General features: G+C 41.6%; 2 protein-coding genes across 3 annotated transcripts in view; one reads left to right on the forward strand and one right to left on the reverse strand.

Moving 5' to 3' along the window:
* Positions 1 to 18,492, reverse strand: part of LOC109446175 (uncharacterized) — a 797,309-nt gene that overhangs the window by 499,301 nt on the left and 279,516 nt on the right. The window contains exon 7 of the mRNA XM_088798027.1: positions 1,637 to 1,690. Coding sequence (XP_088654153.1) covers positions 1,637 to 1,690 — 54 coding nt within the window. The remainder of the gene's footprint in view (positions 1 to 1,636; positions 1,691 to 18,492) is intronic.
* CDH20 (cadherin 20) overlaps positions 1 to 18,492 on the forward strand; it is a 184,447-nt gene that overhangs the window by 53,435 nt on the left and 112,520 nt on the right. The window lies entirely within an intron of this gene.

Consider the following 18,492-nt stretch of genomic DNA (forward strand, 5'->3'; position numbering starts at 1 on the left):
AATGTCTGCCAGTAGGTGAATGGATAAATACATTGGGATACATCCAGACAATGAGATATTATTCAGAGCTAAAAAGAAATGAGTTTCAAGCCATGAAAAGACATTAAAGAAACTTAAATGCATATTACTAAGTGAAAGAAGCCAATCTGAAAAGGCTACACACTGTATGATTCCAACTACATGACATTCTGGAAAAGGCAAAACTATGGAGACAGTAAAAAGAGAGTGGCTTTCAAGAGTTGGCGGGGAAGGGAGAGATGAATAGGCAGAGCACACAGGATTTTTAGAGCAGTAAAACTACTCCATATGTCACAATAATAGCGGACACAGTCATTATACATTTATCCATACAACGTATAAAACCCAGGGTGAACCCCATACAATGTACGACACCAAGATTGAACCTTAAAGTAAACTACGGACTTTGGGTGATAATGATGTGTCAATGTAGGTTCATCACCTGTAACTAACATACCACTCTGGTTGGGGATGGGGACAGTGGGGGGAGGGGGCTATGCATGTGTGGGGGCGGGGGGTATTTGGCCAATATCTGAACTTTCTGCTCAATTTTGCTTTGAACCTAAAACTGCTCTAAAAAAGAATCTCTTTCAAGACAGTAGCAAGTGTTTTTCCTGCTGTTTGTCCTTCCCCAATCAGAGGACCAATGGCATGCTGTCTGGCTACTGTTCCTCACTGCCACAAGCAAGACGGCAGATTCATTTCCAGTGGTGGGATCACTGTCTGGGTCAAGTTCACCGGACCTCAGAAATTCTCACACCAAGAATCAGACCTATTTCCAACCCAGAGTCCTGATTTCCTACATGCTATCAACAAAAGCTAGTTCTATTTTCCGTTTCCATACAGTAAGTCAGAAATTCTATGTTGCATCAATGATTCACAATTGCTACTTCTCTCTCCTTTTTTCCATGGACCTAAGATAGTTCCCCTTTCTTGGGGAAATTTCACTGTAAACGCAAAAGGGAAAGACTAATTAATTTCCTCTTCATCTTCTCTCTTTTCCTAGGCTTCCCACACCATATACCACAATGCCCACCAAATCCAACCATAACGACGTATGAAACTCAGGACAGACACTTTGCTCCCCACAGTTATCACGTTTTGTTCCATGGTTCCCAGCTCAACATTGTATTTTTTAAATCTGAAACTGTGTTAGCAATAAGCAACGTCAATCTGTCAATGAAGTAAAGAATCCAGGTCTATGTGAAGAGCCCAGCCCATTGTTCACCTAGAAAGATGAACGATATCAGGGAGAAGACGAGTGGTTCAAGGTACCTACTGGTTTTACTTTTAAAGGACTCAACAAATACTGTGTATGTTGGCATCAAATGCATATTATTTAAATTGTGCATAACTGTAGGCAGATTGGCACCTGTGGATAGTGGGTGGTTGAAGATTTATAGTCAATATTTAGTCAACAGCTCAGTCACTTTGTTCTAGATATAAACGTCTTTGACTTCTTTGAAACATTATTTTCCAGTGTGTTCACAAGCTCAGGTAATCTTTTTCCTGCCCAGTTACATAAAAATCACTTTACATTTCAAAGACATTTGACATGGTAGAAACTAGGTCTGCAAGTGTGTTTATATACATAGTGTAATTGAAAGAGTACACTTACGGTTGGTAGACCTTCAGCAGATCATTCGACCTTTCTGGAAATAAGATTCCTTGCCTGTTTAATTAAAAAAAAAAAAGCCAATTTAGCTCCAAGGACCCACTCCCCTCCTCAAATAATCTTTAAATTTATGTCACGGCCTGCTTGCATCTCACGTGTAGCATTCATCACATCCTACTTGCATCTTAGTTATCTGAGTTTTTCACACTTGATCTACTCCCTCGACCTCCTCCAGGTCCAGGTCCTTGAAACCAGGGATGTCTTCTCATTTGCCTGTATGTCCCTGGCTATCCCTAGCAAAGTATCTTCAGTGCTCAGGTGCTCAGGACAGATATTAAATTAAATGGGAGTGGCCAGGAAAGAGCAGTGCTCCTGACACCCACTGCTATGGATTGAATCGTGTACCCCTCAAACTCATATGCTGAAATCCTCAGGATGTGAACTTACTTGGAAACGGGGTCGTTGAAGATGTAATTAGTTAAGATGAGGTCATATTGGAATAGGGTGGGCCCTAACCTGGTATGAGACAGACAGAGAGACAGAGAGACAGAGAGAGACAGAGAGAGACAGAGAGAGACAGAGAGAGAGAAAACACCATGTGAAAATGAAGACAGATACCAGGGTGATATTTCTACACACCAAGAAACACCCAAGATGGCCAGCAAAGCCCCAGAAGCTAGGGGACAGGCATGGGACACTCTCACTCACAGCCCTCAGAAGGAACCAGCCCTGCCAACACCTTGATCCTTAATTTCTAGCCTCCAGAACTGTGAGACAATACATTTGTTGGTTAAGCCACCCAGGTTATGGTTCCACGTTACCACAGCCCGAGCAAATGAGCACACTCACTGGCAGTTACTCATACAAACCCCTCAGGACCTCCACAGGTGTTTCCCACAGTGGCTGCCAGAAGACCCAGATCTCTTGGCCGTTATCACCAATATCCTCATCTCCATACGGTCTGTGCATCTGACCACCGCCCTCACCCTGCCTACAGGCTGACCCTCCATTGCACCTTGGACGTTCCCATATGCTTTACCTTTTCTTAGAGTGCTCCTTCCGTTCCTTGCCTTAATGGAAAACCGTGCTGGCTAGAACCTGCAACCATCCTAAGTGGAGGCTGTTTTGTCATTCATACCCCGCAGGCCTCAAGGCCAAGAGTTTGAGTTGTCCAGGATCACTTCTGCCTCTTTCTCTTGCAAACCCTCCTGCTTCTTTAATGGTCACACTATACCCACTAGCCTCCTGGTCCCCGACATGATTACACCGTTCACTGATGCAGCAGAGCAAGGCGGTTTACAACAGAGGTGCTAGGGCCAGGCTGCCTGGGTCTCAGAACCAGTTCTCACTCTAGCAATGTCACTGGGGCAAGTTCATCCATCTTTGTGAGCCCCGTTTTCCTTATCTATAGACTGGGAGTAATGATAATATATAAAGCTCGTAAAACAGTGCCAGGTACTCAGTAAACACTGAATAAATATCAGCTATCATTTATCAGTTTTTAGCTCTGAGTTACCAACTTCATCTCTACCTTGGTGACCGTCTTCTTTCTTGGTGCCTTCTACATTCATGCTGATGACACATCCCAACTCTGGACTTTTAATTCCTTGATCTCCTTACTCCTGATGACCTTCTCCTTTACACCGTCAGAGCCAATCATGCCCCCCCATCACATTCCCACCTCATCAACTTTAAAATCTGAACTACCTCCAACTTCTGAAATCACAAAGACCCCACCCTCTCCTCACAACCTCCAATCTGTCCCGCTTGCTTGTTCAGGTGCGCTCACCATAAAAATCCTCCTACCACCCACGACTTCCTATCCAGTGATGCCATTCTCGGTATGTATCAACCCCTCCTGTCTTCATTTGCCTCTAGCATCTTCCTCTCCAGGCCAGTACTCAACCAGGTGAACAATGCTAGAGAAAATTATAAAACCACTTAAACTGGCACAATGGGCTTAACCTTTTTAAATATGTCCCTCCCTCCTGTTAGTTACCCATATAACAGCAAGGTTTTTCCTTTTAAATCCACTAATGGGCTTGGCTCTGTTGACTCTCACATAACTGGGTGTGTGAGCAGCTGTCTCCGGCTGCTGAGTCCCAGTCCACCCCTCCTCACAATCATTAATCCTGATAATGGAAGTCTGTTTCAAGCAGCAAGTGGGCACGCTCCAAGCCTAACTTCCACTCTCAGGTTCTTTCCTGAGACCTGCCCCCCAGAACACCTTGCATGTCTTCATTGCAAGATGTGTGATTTATTTATGGATATTCCACAACAAAATGTTCATTTCTTTTTGTAAAAGCAAAGCAAAATTAAAAACAAACGAACAAAAAAAACAGATACTTTCCCAACAGTCTTACAAACCACCCCCGTCTGCAATTATGCACCAGCCTTGTAGTGTATGCTGGTTTCCCACCCTCTCCCCAGGCATAGTATCTGCACTCGTGTGTGTGTGTGTGTGTGTGTGTGTGTGTGTATACATGTGCACTTGGAAGGGTGCATCACTGGCAAATTAGAAGTAAGCAGGACTGAGGGGATATTCAATTCACTTTCACCTTGACCGTCAATTCTTAGAGAGGCTAAAGAACAGTGCTCTCACTTCAGCTGGTACAGCTAACATCGCCCTTTCTTTTCCTCAAAGAATAACTAGAAAAATCACAGTCCAACTTAGAAGCCAGAAGAGTCATTTTCAGAACTCCCCTTTTCTAAGTATCCTTTCAAAAATCAGTAACTTAATTTATTAAAACTGTAAAATAATTTTTTAAAAACCTCTAAGGGTAGTTTTACCTACTCTCCTTATCTTCTAAAGACCACTTTTTTTTTCATCTGCCCAGAAGGTTTAATTCATTCTTGTACTTTTTCAAACTCAGTCTCATCACAGTCCACTGATATTTCTAAGATCAACATTGACTTCTGCAAGTTGACTGCATTTCTGCTCGCAGTTCTCCCGTGGATTGCCTCCAAATGATGTGGCGTTAATCTCAGGGTTTGTAATCAGCCCACAGGGTGGATATTTGCTGCAGGTGAATTTTCACCAAACCTGGAAGATGCCTCCACAGGAAGCAAATAGGAGGCTCACTCCACAAACCCAAATGTGTGAGAAACTAACTTTGTTTTCCATTATTCCACCGCCATTCTGAGCCTCCATACTGTGGGGTAGTAGACAGTTAGTCCCCAGCACTTGGCAACTCCACATTTTCGGGGTTGGCCTCACTTTCTGGGGAGTGGGGAGAACTTCCACAGTAGCGAGGCGTTGCTGAGGGCGTTCGCCATTTGTTCACAGTCTCCCCGTGACGACCCTATGGCTGGCTGCATGATCCCTTCAAGGCTGGCTGTTCTCTCCACTATTTGTATTCCTGGGGACCCAGGGACTGCTTGGCTTTGGTGCCATGCTGGGACACCAGGGTCTCTGTGAAGCCACCCACGACCCCATTTGCCTAGCTCTAACACACTGCTAGTTCCTGTGGTAAGGAAGCTTATTGTTGCTTCTGTGGCCATCTACCCAGGACATAGGAAACAGATGGCCCCTGATCTCAGCATCTTTGAGTTTCTTGGTGGTAGGTCACTCCCTGTCATGCGGGGTCTCTGCTCCCGCTCCCCATACAAGAACGCAGGATATGGTGAGGCCAAAAAGGAACACCCACGGAGCCATAGATGGGGGAGTCATACCACTATATTCTCTCTGGCGGCACTATATTCTCACTGGAGGCTGGATCCACACTGTCCGCAAACCGCCATCCACACTTGCCAGCCCAGCCGCCATCTTCTTGCTAGCCCCCATTCTTCCTCTCTCCTCGGCTCTCCTTCGTAGCCGCAGCAGTTATATTAGTGGCCAATGGCTCACTGGTTACAGCTGACGGCCAACTAGCCACAGCTGATGGCCATGCAATCACAGTTGATGGCCATTTACTACCTGAGCCAGGCACCTGTCTATGTGAGGCCGAGAGCCTGGAAACTTCTTTCTGGGGTTCTGCCCCCACAGGGAGTCAGCCCACTATATTCTCGCTGGCGGCTGGTTTGGAGATACAGGAAGCAGGAGCCACAATCCACCTGTCTGCTTCTCTGCCAACCAACCCCCCACCCCCTTGATAGCCATAATCCACGCTTCTCTGCCAACCAACAAACCCCTTACTAACTGCAATCTGCTGTGTGCTTCTCTGCCAACCAACCCACCAATCAACCCCTTGCTAACTGCAATCCGCGCTTGCTAGCTCAGCCATGGCAGTTATATCAGTGGCCAACAGCTAACTGGTTACAACTGATAGCCAACTAGTCACAGCTGATGGCCATCTACTACCCGAGCCAGCACCTTTCCACGTGAGGCCGAGAGCCTGGAAACTGCACTCTGGGACTCTGTCCCCACACTCCCCTAAGATTACATCTCCATCCTCCTACTTCCCCTCCATATGCTTTCCCATTCCCATCCGTACTCCCCATATTCCAAGAAATCTTTTTCTCATCTGGGAGAATAGTTTCCTCTGTCTCATAACGTTTCTTCCAGTTACTGTGTGGAGTCCTGTTCTGGCCCACTCCCTTCCTGAGGCAACAAGCACGTGACTGCCTGTTCGAGCTCCCTGACCCCTACTGAGGTCCTTGAGCACTTGACCTTCCCTTGGTCTAGATATTCTCTCAGCCCTCTGCTTGATTGGCCCCTTCTCACCCTTCCAGCCTCAGTATAAATGTCACCTCAATAAAACCTTCCCTGATCACTCTATGCTGCCACATATTATCTTCCATCTCCGTTTGTTTCCTTCATAGCCCTCTCACAACTCGACATTTCCTGTTTCTCCTTCATTTACCTGTTTGTTGTCTGCATCCCCTATGGAGGATAAATTCTAGAAGAACAGAGATTATATCTCTTTTGGGATTACGAGCATGGACTTGGGAGCTAGCCTGCCTGGGTTCTAATCTCAGCTCTGTCACTTACTAGCTGTGTGACCTTGGGCAAGTGAATCAACCTCTCTGTGACTGTTTCCTCATATGTATAATGAGAGAACCATACCTCATAGAGTTTTTATGATAATCAAATGAGTCAATGCCTGGCATATAATAAGTGTTCTCAAATGTTTATTAGAGAAAGTACCTGACACTTATTATAATGCCTAATAACTCATATGAGATGCTCAAAACATTTATTGAATGTGGAAATTAATAAAAGAATGAATGAATGAATACATACCATGTTTCCCTGAAAATAAGACCTAACCAGAAAATAAGCCCGAGCATGATTTTTCAGGATGACATCCCCTGAACATAAGCCCTAATGCATCTTTTGGGGCAAACCTTAATATAAGACCCAGTCTTATTTTCTGGGAAACACGGTACATACATACATACATACAAGTTCAAACTATATACTATAAACTATTCATCCTACAAGTTTAAAAATACAAACAGTCTTACATCTGTGACTAACTTGCTGTGCCAGCTGAACCATAGTACAACAAGATCAAGGTAATTTGCTTAAATCCTAAAAACGGCTGCATAGTTTATCGTTCCATAGCAACTATATCTCTAAGCCTGTGTAGCTGTCTAGCAATTGAATCGTGCTGTTTTTAGCTATTAGAAAAAGAAAGTCTAAACAGGTCAATGTTTGTCACAGTTAACATACAAATGATACAAAGGACGTGTCTTCCTTACTGTAGTTTCATAGTTTCAACTGCCTTACAAATGAAAGCACTTGTTTTTAATCATCCTATAAAAGCTGTGTAATTTTGCCAATAATCCTAGAACTTGAAAAGAGTAATAGCAATTTAAGTCTGATCCCCTTAAAATTATTTATGTATGTATAAAATTAATGTTTCTATAGATACAATTTACCTATACACTAGGTTATATAGATCAAAACTTAAGTCATGTATTTGACTCAAGGGATAGTCCACGAAAGTATCCGCAAACCTTTCTGCTGATGTTCACGTTGACATTTTTCCAATGTCCATATACAAAACAAAAAAAGGAAAGGAAAAGCAAAAAAAATGTAAGAGGATGCAAAAATGATCTGTAAAGATGAGTCGTTACAATGAATTTAAGATTATCTACAAAGCAGGGCGTTCTCGTGCTGCTTGCTCTGTGGGCCTTAATGCCCCTGCATATGTACTTCTCTCTTTGCTTTGCTTTCCCTCTGTTCATTCCAAGTCACTATAAAGGAATGACTGGCATAGTGAGCTGGTCTACCACCACATCAAAAAGAACATTTTTCTGATATTAGAAACTAGACATGAGTTAGAAGGCTGTGCTTACGATGGGAAGATCCAGACTACACCGTATGCCCTGGGTGGCCAGCACCCATCCACCAAGGAGGACATGATGGTCCTCTTGACTCCCTGACGAGGGAAAGATACACTATTTCCCCAGACCTGATACATTTTCTGCTTTTGAGGGGAACAGGGCTGTCATGGGTAAGTGAGAGTGCATTAATCTGTCTATACAGCATGCTTGAAATTTAGTCAAGCATGGGGAATATGAAACTTTTATTTACACAACTAATGGTATAAAGACATAAGATAGACACATTTCACTACAACCAACTTGTCAGATCCTGACCCTACAGTCATTCTGAGTTCACTGCTGACTCATGCCAGGTCCTCAGCTGCATTCACAGCACTGGCAGTGGTATACACCCTTTTGAGTAGAACATCTGAAAAGTCTTCTGTGATTAATGTACTAACAGCAAAATGTCCTATACTGCACCACGAATTCCATGACATTCTCAAGTAACCCAGCTTCTAACACCTCTCTTTTCCGCTTTCCTTGGGTCCCCTGTCCTAATTTTAAAATCTCCATGGCTATAAATCCACATATAGAAAGGCTATCTCCCTGTTACACTTGATTTTGTGCCAATATCATGATTCATTTTATATAGGCAGCTCAATCTAGCATTTCTTCTCCAGCCTAAAACTTCATCGTGTTTTGTTCAGCTCACTGGATCTAAAATGTATTGCCATATCATTTTCTCTGCTGGAAAACATACTTACTGTCATTACTTCTTTTGGTGGAAATCAGACTTTATCTTTTGCACACTGCTCATCTCCCCCACCGATGCCTCTCTCTACCCTGCCTCAAATTGTTCATCATTCCAGTAAACTGATATATTGGAATGGAAAAAATTTGGTTTCAGTCTCAAAGATCAATTTATGATAATCTTAAATAAGCCTCATTTAAATTGATGAGGCTACTGCAAATTGCATACTTCAGTTTACTCTGTAAGGAATACAATTAAACTAAGGCAAAGCTGGTTATGACTCATGTATAATGAAATGAAAACAATATCATCATTAAACACCAAATATAGCCATTGATTCCATGTATTACTCTGTCAGTTTTAATTGAATTCCATTTTCCCCCTTTCCGTTCTTAATTATGCAGTTCATGCTGAATCTTTATTTTTATGCTCAGAACGGGATATGTTCTCTTCCTCCTTACCTTAGTGTCTGAAAATACAAGCCTGGTGAGAACAGAAAAGTCTTTGTTGGTCTTAATTAAATCAAAACACCTGCTTTTATCCTGGGAGCTGAATGTGTTGCTGTACTGTGACTGTTACCGAGGAAGGGGACAATAGGGCTGCTTCCTCCTGCATGTCCCTCTCCGCGACCTGTGGTCTCAGCCGCTTCGCAAATTCTATCAGGAGAGGGAAAGTGTGACATCACACTACCCACCAAAGAAGATCTGGGGACCCTCCAGCCTGCTAATGAGCATTAACTCTGTATGGACTGTCGAGTCCAGACAGTACACAGTGAAGTAGACATTGTTTAACGTGGCGGGAGACACGCTTAGTGAGATCAGCTGAAAATTCCTTCTTTTCTTCAATTAACTTGTGAAAGATGTAAAGGCAAAATCTGGACTCTCTGTTACGATATGTGCCACAGAACTCAGAATATGTGGAAGTGAAAATGATCAAAGGGATCTAGAGTAAGGGTAGAAACCTAGATTTGAAGGAAATACTACAATGTAATTCCTTTAATTCCAAAAAAGCAAAGGGAACACAATCCCTTTCTCTCTTCCCTTCAATGAGTTTCTCAAGTGCTTCTGCCGGATTCAAGTACACGCATCACTCTAATACCAACACAATTTTATTTAAGATTCCATTCACAGGGACCAGATGTTCTTGTCTAGAGGTTTCCAATGACAGTGAGTAAAGAACAAATGATTTACCTTGGGGCGTGTGATAAAAGCAACATTATCTGTTTTCAGCCAGGACAAGGTCCCAACTGTTTAACCCTAGCTTGGTGAATAAATCTGAGCTGAGAATCAAGGGGCAACCTGGGATCAGTCTTTGATGTCTCAATGACCTTCAATACGGCTTCAGTAAATGAAGGTTGAGCGATTATGATCACAGTTCAGAAGCCCAGGTAACCAGGGCCCGAGTCATGGGAGGAGGAAGTAGCAGCCATTTGGACAAATCCTAAGAGTGGAGGGACTGGCTTTCCTGGGCTCAGAACATTTGATCGCCATTGAGGAGCTGGCTGTCCCTGGACTATCTCCTACTCTGGCGTATCAGACTCTGCCACCCACGCAGCTGCGTCTCCAGTATCCACGCTAACAGAGGAAGCTGTCTTGAAACGAGAAGAGTCACTAATCCATCTTGTGCTCATTTTACCTGTGTTGACACCCGTCTGCCAATACTCCCTGTATGACATGCTGCACAGCATTCTAATAAGCTTATTCCAATCCCGTCGCCTTTTCATTCCCAACCTATCCATTGACTGAAGGGAGGGGAGACAAGAAAACGCCAAAAAAGGAGAAGAGAGATGTAGGATGGGCTGAGGGAACTCACATTTACTGAGTTCCTTGTGAGTTATAGGCACTGTTGGGTTTTGTTACATCAGTGACCAGTTTTGTTTTTGTTTTTTTGTGGGGTTTTTTTTTGGTTTTTGTACATCAGTGATAAGTTTTTAAAATATCAGCTTATATTTAGGACAACAGGGAAACAAGGTAATGTTACTGAGACAGTGGACAACCAAGGGTTAAATGTAGATGTGGGGACATGGGTCTACATATTTAAAAATATTCCTGACTCAGATTCTACAGTAATAGGTAGCTGGTAAGTCTACAAATAATGTTGATTTTGTATGTTCATTTTTCCTAATGTTGCAAACTAATGCTTATGCCACAGTAACATTTATTTCAAATCAATTTCTTGAAAATGCCTTATACAACCACATTTTTAATTAATACATTAAAACAGCATATTTGGACAATGTATTTTTTTGTTCTGCAGAAATTTGCAGAGATCCAAAAAGATTATGAAGGAGATAAAATTGTCGTCTACAGAGACTCTCCTTCAGAAGGACTTACGAAATTATTGTTTCACTATGCAAAATGGGAAATCATAAAAAAAAAAGATTATAACAAATCTTTGGCATAAAGTCACATGAAAACTGCCTGCCAACATTTTAATTAAGGAGAATAGGTTGGCTTATCAAATATTGAGACAATATTGAACAAAGGTTAGTTTGTCTAAGGCGCAGTGGATAGAACATGAGGTTCTAGACATGGCCTCTCTCCCATTTCCCCTTGACAGCCTTTGAAAAGAAACATTCTCCTTCACCTTGCCTTCCAAGAAGAGCTGAACCAGTTAAATCACAACCCCCGGCTGGATCTGACAGCCAGGTGCTAGGGAAGTATAAAGCTTCTGATGCTGAAGGAACTTTTTGAAGGCAAGACACCAAAGGGATCTCCAGGCCTGCGGGGAATCAAGTAGGATTGCCATGCTGGAGGGGTTCCTGCTCAGCCTGCTATAGCTGGCTCCTCAGCAAATGGTCTGATAAGATTTGCTGAAGTGCTTCTGAATGCACGACGACCTACAGTTACCCTGCCAGCACACAGGAAAAACTAACTTCTTGAGATTAAAACAAACAAACAAACAAACAAAAAAACACATATTCAAGGGAAAAAAATGGACATCAGCTGACAAAAATATGTCATGAACTATATCCCTTGATTTCTTAATGTCATCCTCTTTCTAAGCCAGACTTTCTCATGGCCCTAACTGCTCCCTGATTGTAAATGAAGCATCGTCTGAATAACCTGCTTGACACGATTCTAGTGATCTAAGGATAACGTTTAACTATGAACAGTAAATAGGATTCCAGGTACTGGGAAGAGTATGATCAGGGTACCTTTTAGCAAATTCTATTTATGTCTTATACTAAAGAAGTAACTCAGGTGATGGAGGAATCTGAGCCAAAGAAGAAACTGATGTGAAAAGAATCTGTCCCCTGGGCTGGGGTGTTTTATGTTTCAGTATTGAAACTTGAACATTTTTTTGCATCAGAAAAGTTACCCTTAGTTGTCGGCAGAGTAAATCCATGTTTTCCTGCATCCTGAAGCAGTTCAGCCAAATCTAATTAGAACATCTGCAAATTGATGCAGCTTTCTGGATATTACAGTCCCTACCCTTGTGAAATAAATACTTCTCCTCAATCCTTTATTTTTACCCATCTCAGTGTTAATGAGACTAATATGGTGTAAATCTGAACAACCACTTCTGTGGTCCCAGGATGAACAGTGCAACACGAGGCTAAAATAGCAAGGCCTTAGAAATAGTGTCAGTTGTGCACTGGATTTCAATGCCTTCCTACTGGCCATCGATTGTGGCTTTGAGAAAAGGAAACCATGATGAACTCAGTCATTGCTTTGTTATTAGTTTCTCAGAGAGCGTCAAGGTGATCACACATTCCTGGGATTCTAAGCAGAACCACCTTGGTCTCGGTGTCTCGTGATAGAGAATTCATTGAATCATGTAAGCAATTAGACCAAAAAAAATGCAATTTGAATTTGCAACTTAAAAAAATTACTCAGACTCATATAGAAAATGATATCAAAAAGGAATGCTTTGCTAGAGTTAACTTTAAAATACTCCCATCCTCTTAGTAAGCAAGTCTGCCATCTTTGTTGGGTAACACTGCCCACTAGACACTTTACTTTACCTTAGGACTTTTATTTTTTGAATATTATCCAGCCTCTGTGTCAGATCAGGCTCACCTCAATGTAATGAGTAATTTCCACTTTCGTCTTATAACAGCACCCCAAGGTGTCAATAGTCTTAAATTAAAATGTTTGAATTTTCTCAGGTTGAGAAGCAGGATAGTGAAAAGAGGCCTAATCCTGGAGTCAGACAGCTGTATTGAAATTCCAGTTTATCACTGCCCAGGTGGGGCCTGAGATGGGGAACATGCAAAAAAAACACACAAAAAAAACAAAGACCTTTCTTTCTTCTGGCAATTAAAAAAAAAAAGTAACATTTGTTGAATTTTAAGAAAAAGGCATTGTCTACTCCCAAAATATTGTTATAAACAAACTCCATCGGCGTCTTCTAGTCATGCAACACTTTAAAGCAGCACTGCCAGGGATGCCTGGGTCAGCAGCAGCAGCACTTGGAAAACTGCTGGAAATGCAAATTCTTGGGCCCCACCCCAGGCCTACCAAATGAGAAACCTAGAGGGTGGGGCCCAGCAACCTGTGTTAAACTGACCCTCCAATACTTGCTCAAGATTGAGGAACACTGTTTTAAGCCATCCTTCCGATGTCAGCATAACCCCTAAGGCTTCGTCTATGTGAAGATTCCTAGTAGATATGCTAAGTGATCTGAATCCCCACTTCTTCCCTTTGGCATTTGTCTCCTGTTCTTTCTTCAGGACTAACTGATCTTCACACTGGTCAGTTAGTCAATGCTACAATTGAAATGGCCCAGATGCATCCAGAATTAACACGAAAGGTTTCCTGAAATGTTTGCAAAACAAGCATTTGGACTTATTTTTATACAAGTATGGAGGTATATTCGTGTATTACATTCGTGTGCTGCTTCCTCCATATAATGATTGTACATGTTCATTAAATACAAACACTGCTAAAACTAGTTTGTTAAGAATGCCAAGTTGAAAAGAAATGTAATAAAAGCAGACATTTATAAATATCTTCCTTACACTATTAGTTATATTACACGTATAACTAACTTAACCAGCTGACCATGCCTATCTTTTCATTCATTCATTCATTTGCACATTCCACAAATATTTATTGAGCACCTATTAGGTACCAGGCACTGTTCCTAATGGGAGATTCATCTGTGAACAAAACAGATGAGTTGGGAGTTGGAGGAGTCTCTTCCTCCTGGAATTGATACTCCAATGGAGGGAACATACTATTTAAAAAAAAAAAAAAAAGTCAACAAATCAATACATATAATAATTACAGACTGCGTTAAGCACTCTGCAAGATTGAAATAGAATGAGGTGATAAAGAGTCCCTCAAAGAGTGGCTTCCTTAGACAGGATGGTCAAGAAGGGCCTCTATAGGGAGATTTTACCTGAGCTGAGTCCTGAAGAATGGAAGGAATCGCTAATCTAAAGAGATGGAGGAAGCTGGAGGATTTCAGGCAGAGGTTGGTTACAGCAAGTAACAGCTTGGTGTTTTTTCAAGACATGAAAGAAAGCCATAGCAAGTCAATGGAGTAGAGCATTGGGAAAATATAATTAAAAACAAAATCTTCTCCCAGTCCAGAAAACCTCTTCACAAACATAGGAGGGAAACAAAACAATTTTATTATTGAATAAGCATTCAGCCAGATGTGATACTCATTACAGGCAAGCCGCTAAGAGATTACAAAGACTGAAAGGCACCCACCCTTTTATATAGCCGAGCAGATACAACCCTGTTTTCAAAATAAACAATAACTAGTCAGCTAAGAGGACTTGACAGCACCATTTGTCACAAATAGTTCTTCCTAAATTTACTTAGGAGTTGGGGTGACCATCTGTGTTGCCTAATTGGCTGTATCCAAAAGAAAAACAAACTTCTCTTTATGACAAGAGGCAGTTTTGTAACTTGGAGTGAGGCACCCACGGAAGTTAGGCTCTGACCCTCCCACAGACACTGGGTGACGGGGGCTCTGTCTCCCTTGATGCTGACATTTCAAAGAGATGGTTCCTAGGTAGATTTTGAGAAAGACATTCCTGAGTCCTAAAGCTGGCAAGAGTCTATTTAGCTTTAGAAAGATATGCATGCGTTTCAAAGAGACAGGGAGAGAACTTACAAGTTTTCTAAAGTAAATGCTCTAAGAAAAGGGAGTGGGACAAGTCTCTTTCTTCCCTTGTTTTCAACAGGGAGAATAGAGGCTCTTAGTTTTCATTCGTATTCGGTCTTACAAGAAGCACGAATTAAACTACACAAGAGACTAGATTCTGAAGGGTCTTAGAAGAGTTTGTATTTTACTCAGAGAAATGGAAACTCACTGAAGTTTAGTGACATGATCTAATGTATATCTGTACTAACACCCCCGATACTATGTACTGAGAAGGGCATTACATCATTTTGTAATAATTCTTGCCAAAAATAAAATGCATAACCTCATCTAATTGTAGAAAACTACAGAAAAACCTAAACTGAGCATTCTACAAAAGAACTGACCAGTACTTTTAAAAAATGCCAAGGTCATAAAAGACAAAGAAAGAGTGAGGACCCATCACAAACTTTAGGAGACTAAAGAGATTTGACAACCTAAACATAATGTTGGATTCTGGGCCAGAAACATAAGTGGGGGAAAATGGTGAAAAAATGGAAAAAATAAGGTCTTTTACCTTAGTTAACAGTATTACATCAATGTTAATTTTCTAGTTTCCATAATTGGTTATGTAAGATGTACATTAGGGGAAGCTGGAGGAAGGATATATGGGAACTCTCTGTACTATTTCTGCAACTTTTCTATAGGTCTAATATTATTTCAAACTTAAAATATTTTAATTTTAATATTTTTTAAGCTACTGAGAAAATAAATCGATGGGGTGGGGGGAAGAATTCAAAGTGGTGGGGCCAGTTAGAGGCTAATGAAAAAAATCCAGGGTGACAGATAATAGTTTGAAGATGGTGACAGCAAAGATGGAGGAAATTAGGACTCAAGGTGCATTTTTGAGATGGAATTGACAGTATTTGGAGAGGTACTGAGTGTGAGAAGTGAAGGACAGCGATCACTTCCAGGACTTGAATGTGCGTAATGGCTGGGGTATGCCACTTGTTCACAAAGAACTAGGGAGACACGGGGTTTTAGACAAGATGCTCTGTAGTTCCAACCTCTCCTCTAAAATGTCGCCTCATAAAATCCAGCTCTGCGAATGAGCAGAGGACATAGATCAATGTTCTAATGATCAATATATAACTCAAATGTTATTCCTCATAGAGGCGGCTACAGACACTTCAAACCCCAGACCCATCTACGAAGCACAACCTACACTTGTAAGACTTGTTTCTTACCAGTATTTAGTTTGGAATTCATTTTTTTCCCTCCACACGCCCCTTGAAGTACTCCTAAACCTGAGACAGCAAACAGTAAGTAGTAAACAGGTAACTAGAACCCTATATGAACATTTTGGTTCTCTTAATTTAGCCAACTGGAGAAGCCAAAAGCAAATCGCCACCTGTTTTTTATTTAGAGTCATACTGCACCAGGTGGACTCACCTAGTTTTAACGAAACTTCATAAAATTGACAAGTGCAGGCAAAAGACAATACTAGCAAGAAAAATGACAGAACTGACATTTATAATTCTAGTATCAGCTCTTCATCTGCCACATTACAACTTCAAAGTAGCACAATTAAGTCAGACAAAGCAGTAACATACTACTCTGCATTTTAAAAAAAAATAATTACAACCTACCCCTTTCCAGATAAAGATGCCTTTTTACAGGGACTGAGAATGTTACTTTTCACAAGAAACTTACTATGCCTCCATAGCATTTTGAGCGTTCTGAAATGCGTGCTTAGAAATGGGTTCATTGAGACATGATTCTGTCATCAAAAACAATGCAGGTTCCCCAGAGTTCTCACTGTGAAGAAGTGAGGTCTCCCCAGTGCTTCCGAGGCAGCATTCTCACCCCCACTTTTCCAAAGACTATAAGAGCCTGACTTTAAAAAAAAAAAAAAAAAAAAGATTTTATTGGGGAAGGGGAACAGGACTTTATTGGGGAACAGTGTGTACTTCCAGGCCTTTTTTCTAAGTCAAGCTGTTGTCCTTTCCATCTTAGTTGTGGAGGGTGCTGTTCAGCTTTAAGTTGTTATCCTTTCAGTCTTAGTTGTGGAGGGCGCAGCTCAGCTCCAGGTCCATTCACTGTTGCTAGTTGCAGGGGGCGCAGCCCACCATCCCTTGTGGGAGTCGAACCGGCAACCTTGTGATTGAGAGGATGCACTCCAACCAACTGAGCCATCCGGGAGCTCAGCAGCAGCTCAGCTCAAGGTGCCATGTTCAATCTTTAGTTGCAGGGGGTATTGCCCACCATCCTTTGTGGGACTCAAGGAATTGAACTGGCAACCTTGTGGTTGAGAGCCCACTGGCCCATGTGGGAATCGAACCGGCAGCTTTCGGAGTTAGGAGCATGGAGCTCTAAATGCCTGAGCCACCAGGCCGGCGAGCCTGACTTTTAAAGGAACAGACAACTGTTTTTGTCTTTGCTGGCCTGGCCCTGGGGCGGACTCCTTCAGCGTGTGTCCACAGCCATCCTGGGGAAAGGACAGCAGACTCAGGAGACCCTCTGTGGAAGCACTTGGACTCAGAAGTCACACTACTTGGATTCACAGCCTGGTCCAGCCACTTACTAGCTATGTGGCCTTTGGGCAAATTGTGTCCCTCCTTGAGCCCGCATTTTTCATTGGAAAGTGGAGGTTGACATAATGGTTCCCTCATAATGGTGCTGAGGGGATTTAATAAGCCAAAGAACATAAAACTTTTAGAACAGAGCTGAATAAAGGTTGGCTGCTATTATTCTGGTCTCCTAGTGGTAGGAAGTTCCTCAGTTCTTGGTTTCAGAATCATCCTGCTCCTGGATCAACCATTATGTTCTCCTTAGTCAAGGCATGAGCTGTTACTGAACATACATATCCCCTAATACGAGCACATTAAACTGAACTGAAAATATTTAAAAAGCATTGCAAAAATGAATAACGGTATGAAAAATTGGGGTCAGCCTTACCAGTAATCAAAGGTACATACAATCAAATTTATCAGAGAATATTTTTCATCTATCAAGTGGACAACTTAAAACTATATATAAAGTATATGAAATACCTATGTACAAGTACTAGTAAGGTGAAGTGAAGTAAGCATTTGCATAAACTGTCTGTGAGAGTGTAAACTGGTACAGCTTTCCTGGAACCTTCAAACCATGCATATAATTTGACCCAATAATTTCACTTGAGGAAGCAAGTAATGTCTTTTTCTTGCTTCCATATGCAAGACACGTTATAAGGCTATAATAATTAAAACAGTATATTATTTGAACAAATAACAGACTAGAGAAAGAAACTGCAATAGATATGACCATTTGATGGATATTAATTTGATATTTGAAATGAGTGACAAAAGATGGTATTGAAAAAAAATGGTTGGAGACGATTGGAAATTCTCTGGGAAAAGAATAAAGTTAGACCCCCTCCCTCTCCTCATAGCATTAAGCAAAAACTAATTTCAAATAGATTACACATCTAAGCAAAAAAGCCTTAGAAAAAACTAGAAAATTATTTCATGACCTTTCTGCGCAAAGGCATAAAACTGAGAACTCATAAAGAAAATTATTAAAATTTGGACTACTATTAAAAATAATTGTATGGCAGGGAGATCCAAGATGGCGAAGTAAACAAACACTGTGTGTGCTTCTTTCTGTAAACACATTAAAGTTATAATTAAATTATAGAATAATCAACCTGGAGAAACAGCTGAAGTCTGGCTGAACAGAAGCTTTATAACAAAGGACATAAAGAAGAAGCCACGTCAAGACTGGTAGGAGGGACGGAGAAAAACAGGCGCCACACCTGCATGTGGTGAATGAAAATCAGGAGGGATTACTCAGCTTTGGAAGTTCCCCAGGAGGA

The sequence above is a fragment of the Rhinolophus sinicus genome, chromosome 4 (assembly GCF_057876585.1).
Source record: "Rhinolophus sinicus isolate RSI-liver-muscle chromosome 4, RSI-T2T, whole genome shotgun sequence".
In the NCBI taxonomy this organism is placed as follows: domain Eukaryota; kingdom Metazoa; phylum Chordata; class Mammalia; order Chiroptera; family Rhinolophidae; genus Rhinolophus; species Rhinolophus sinicus.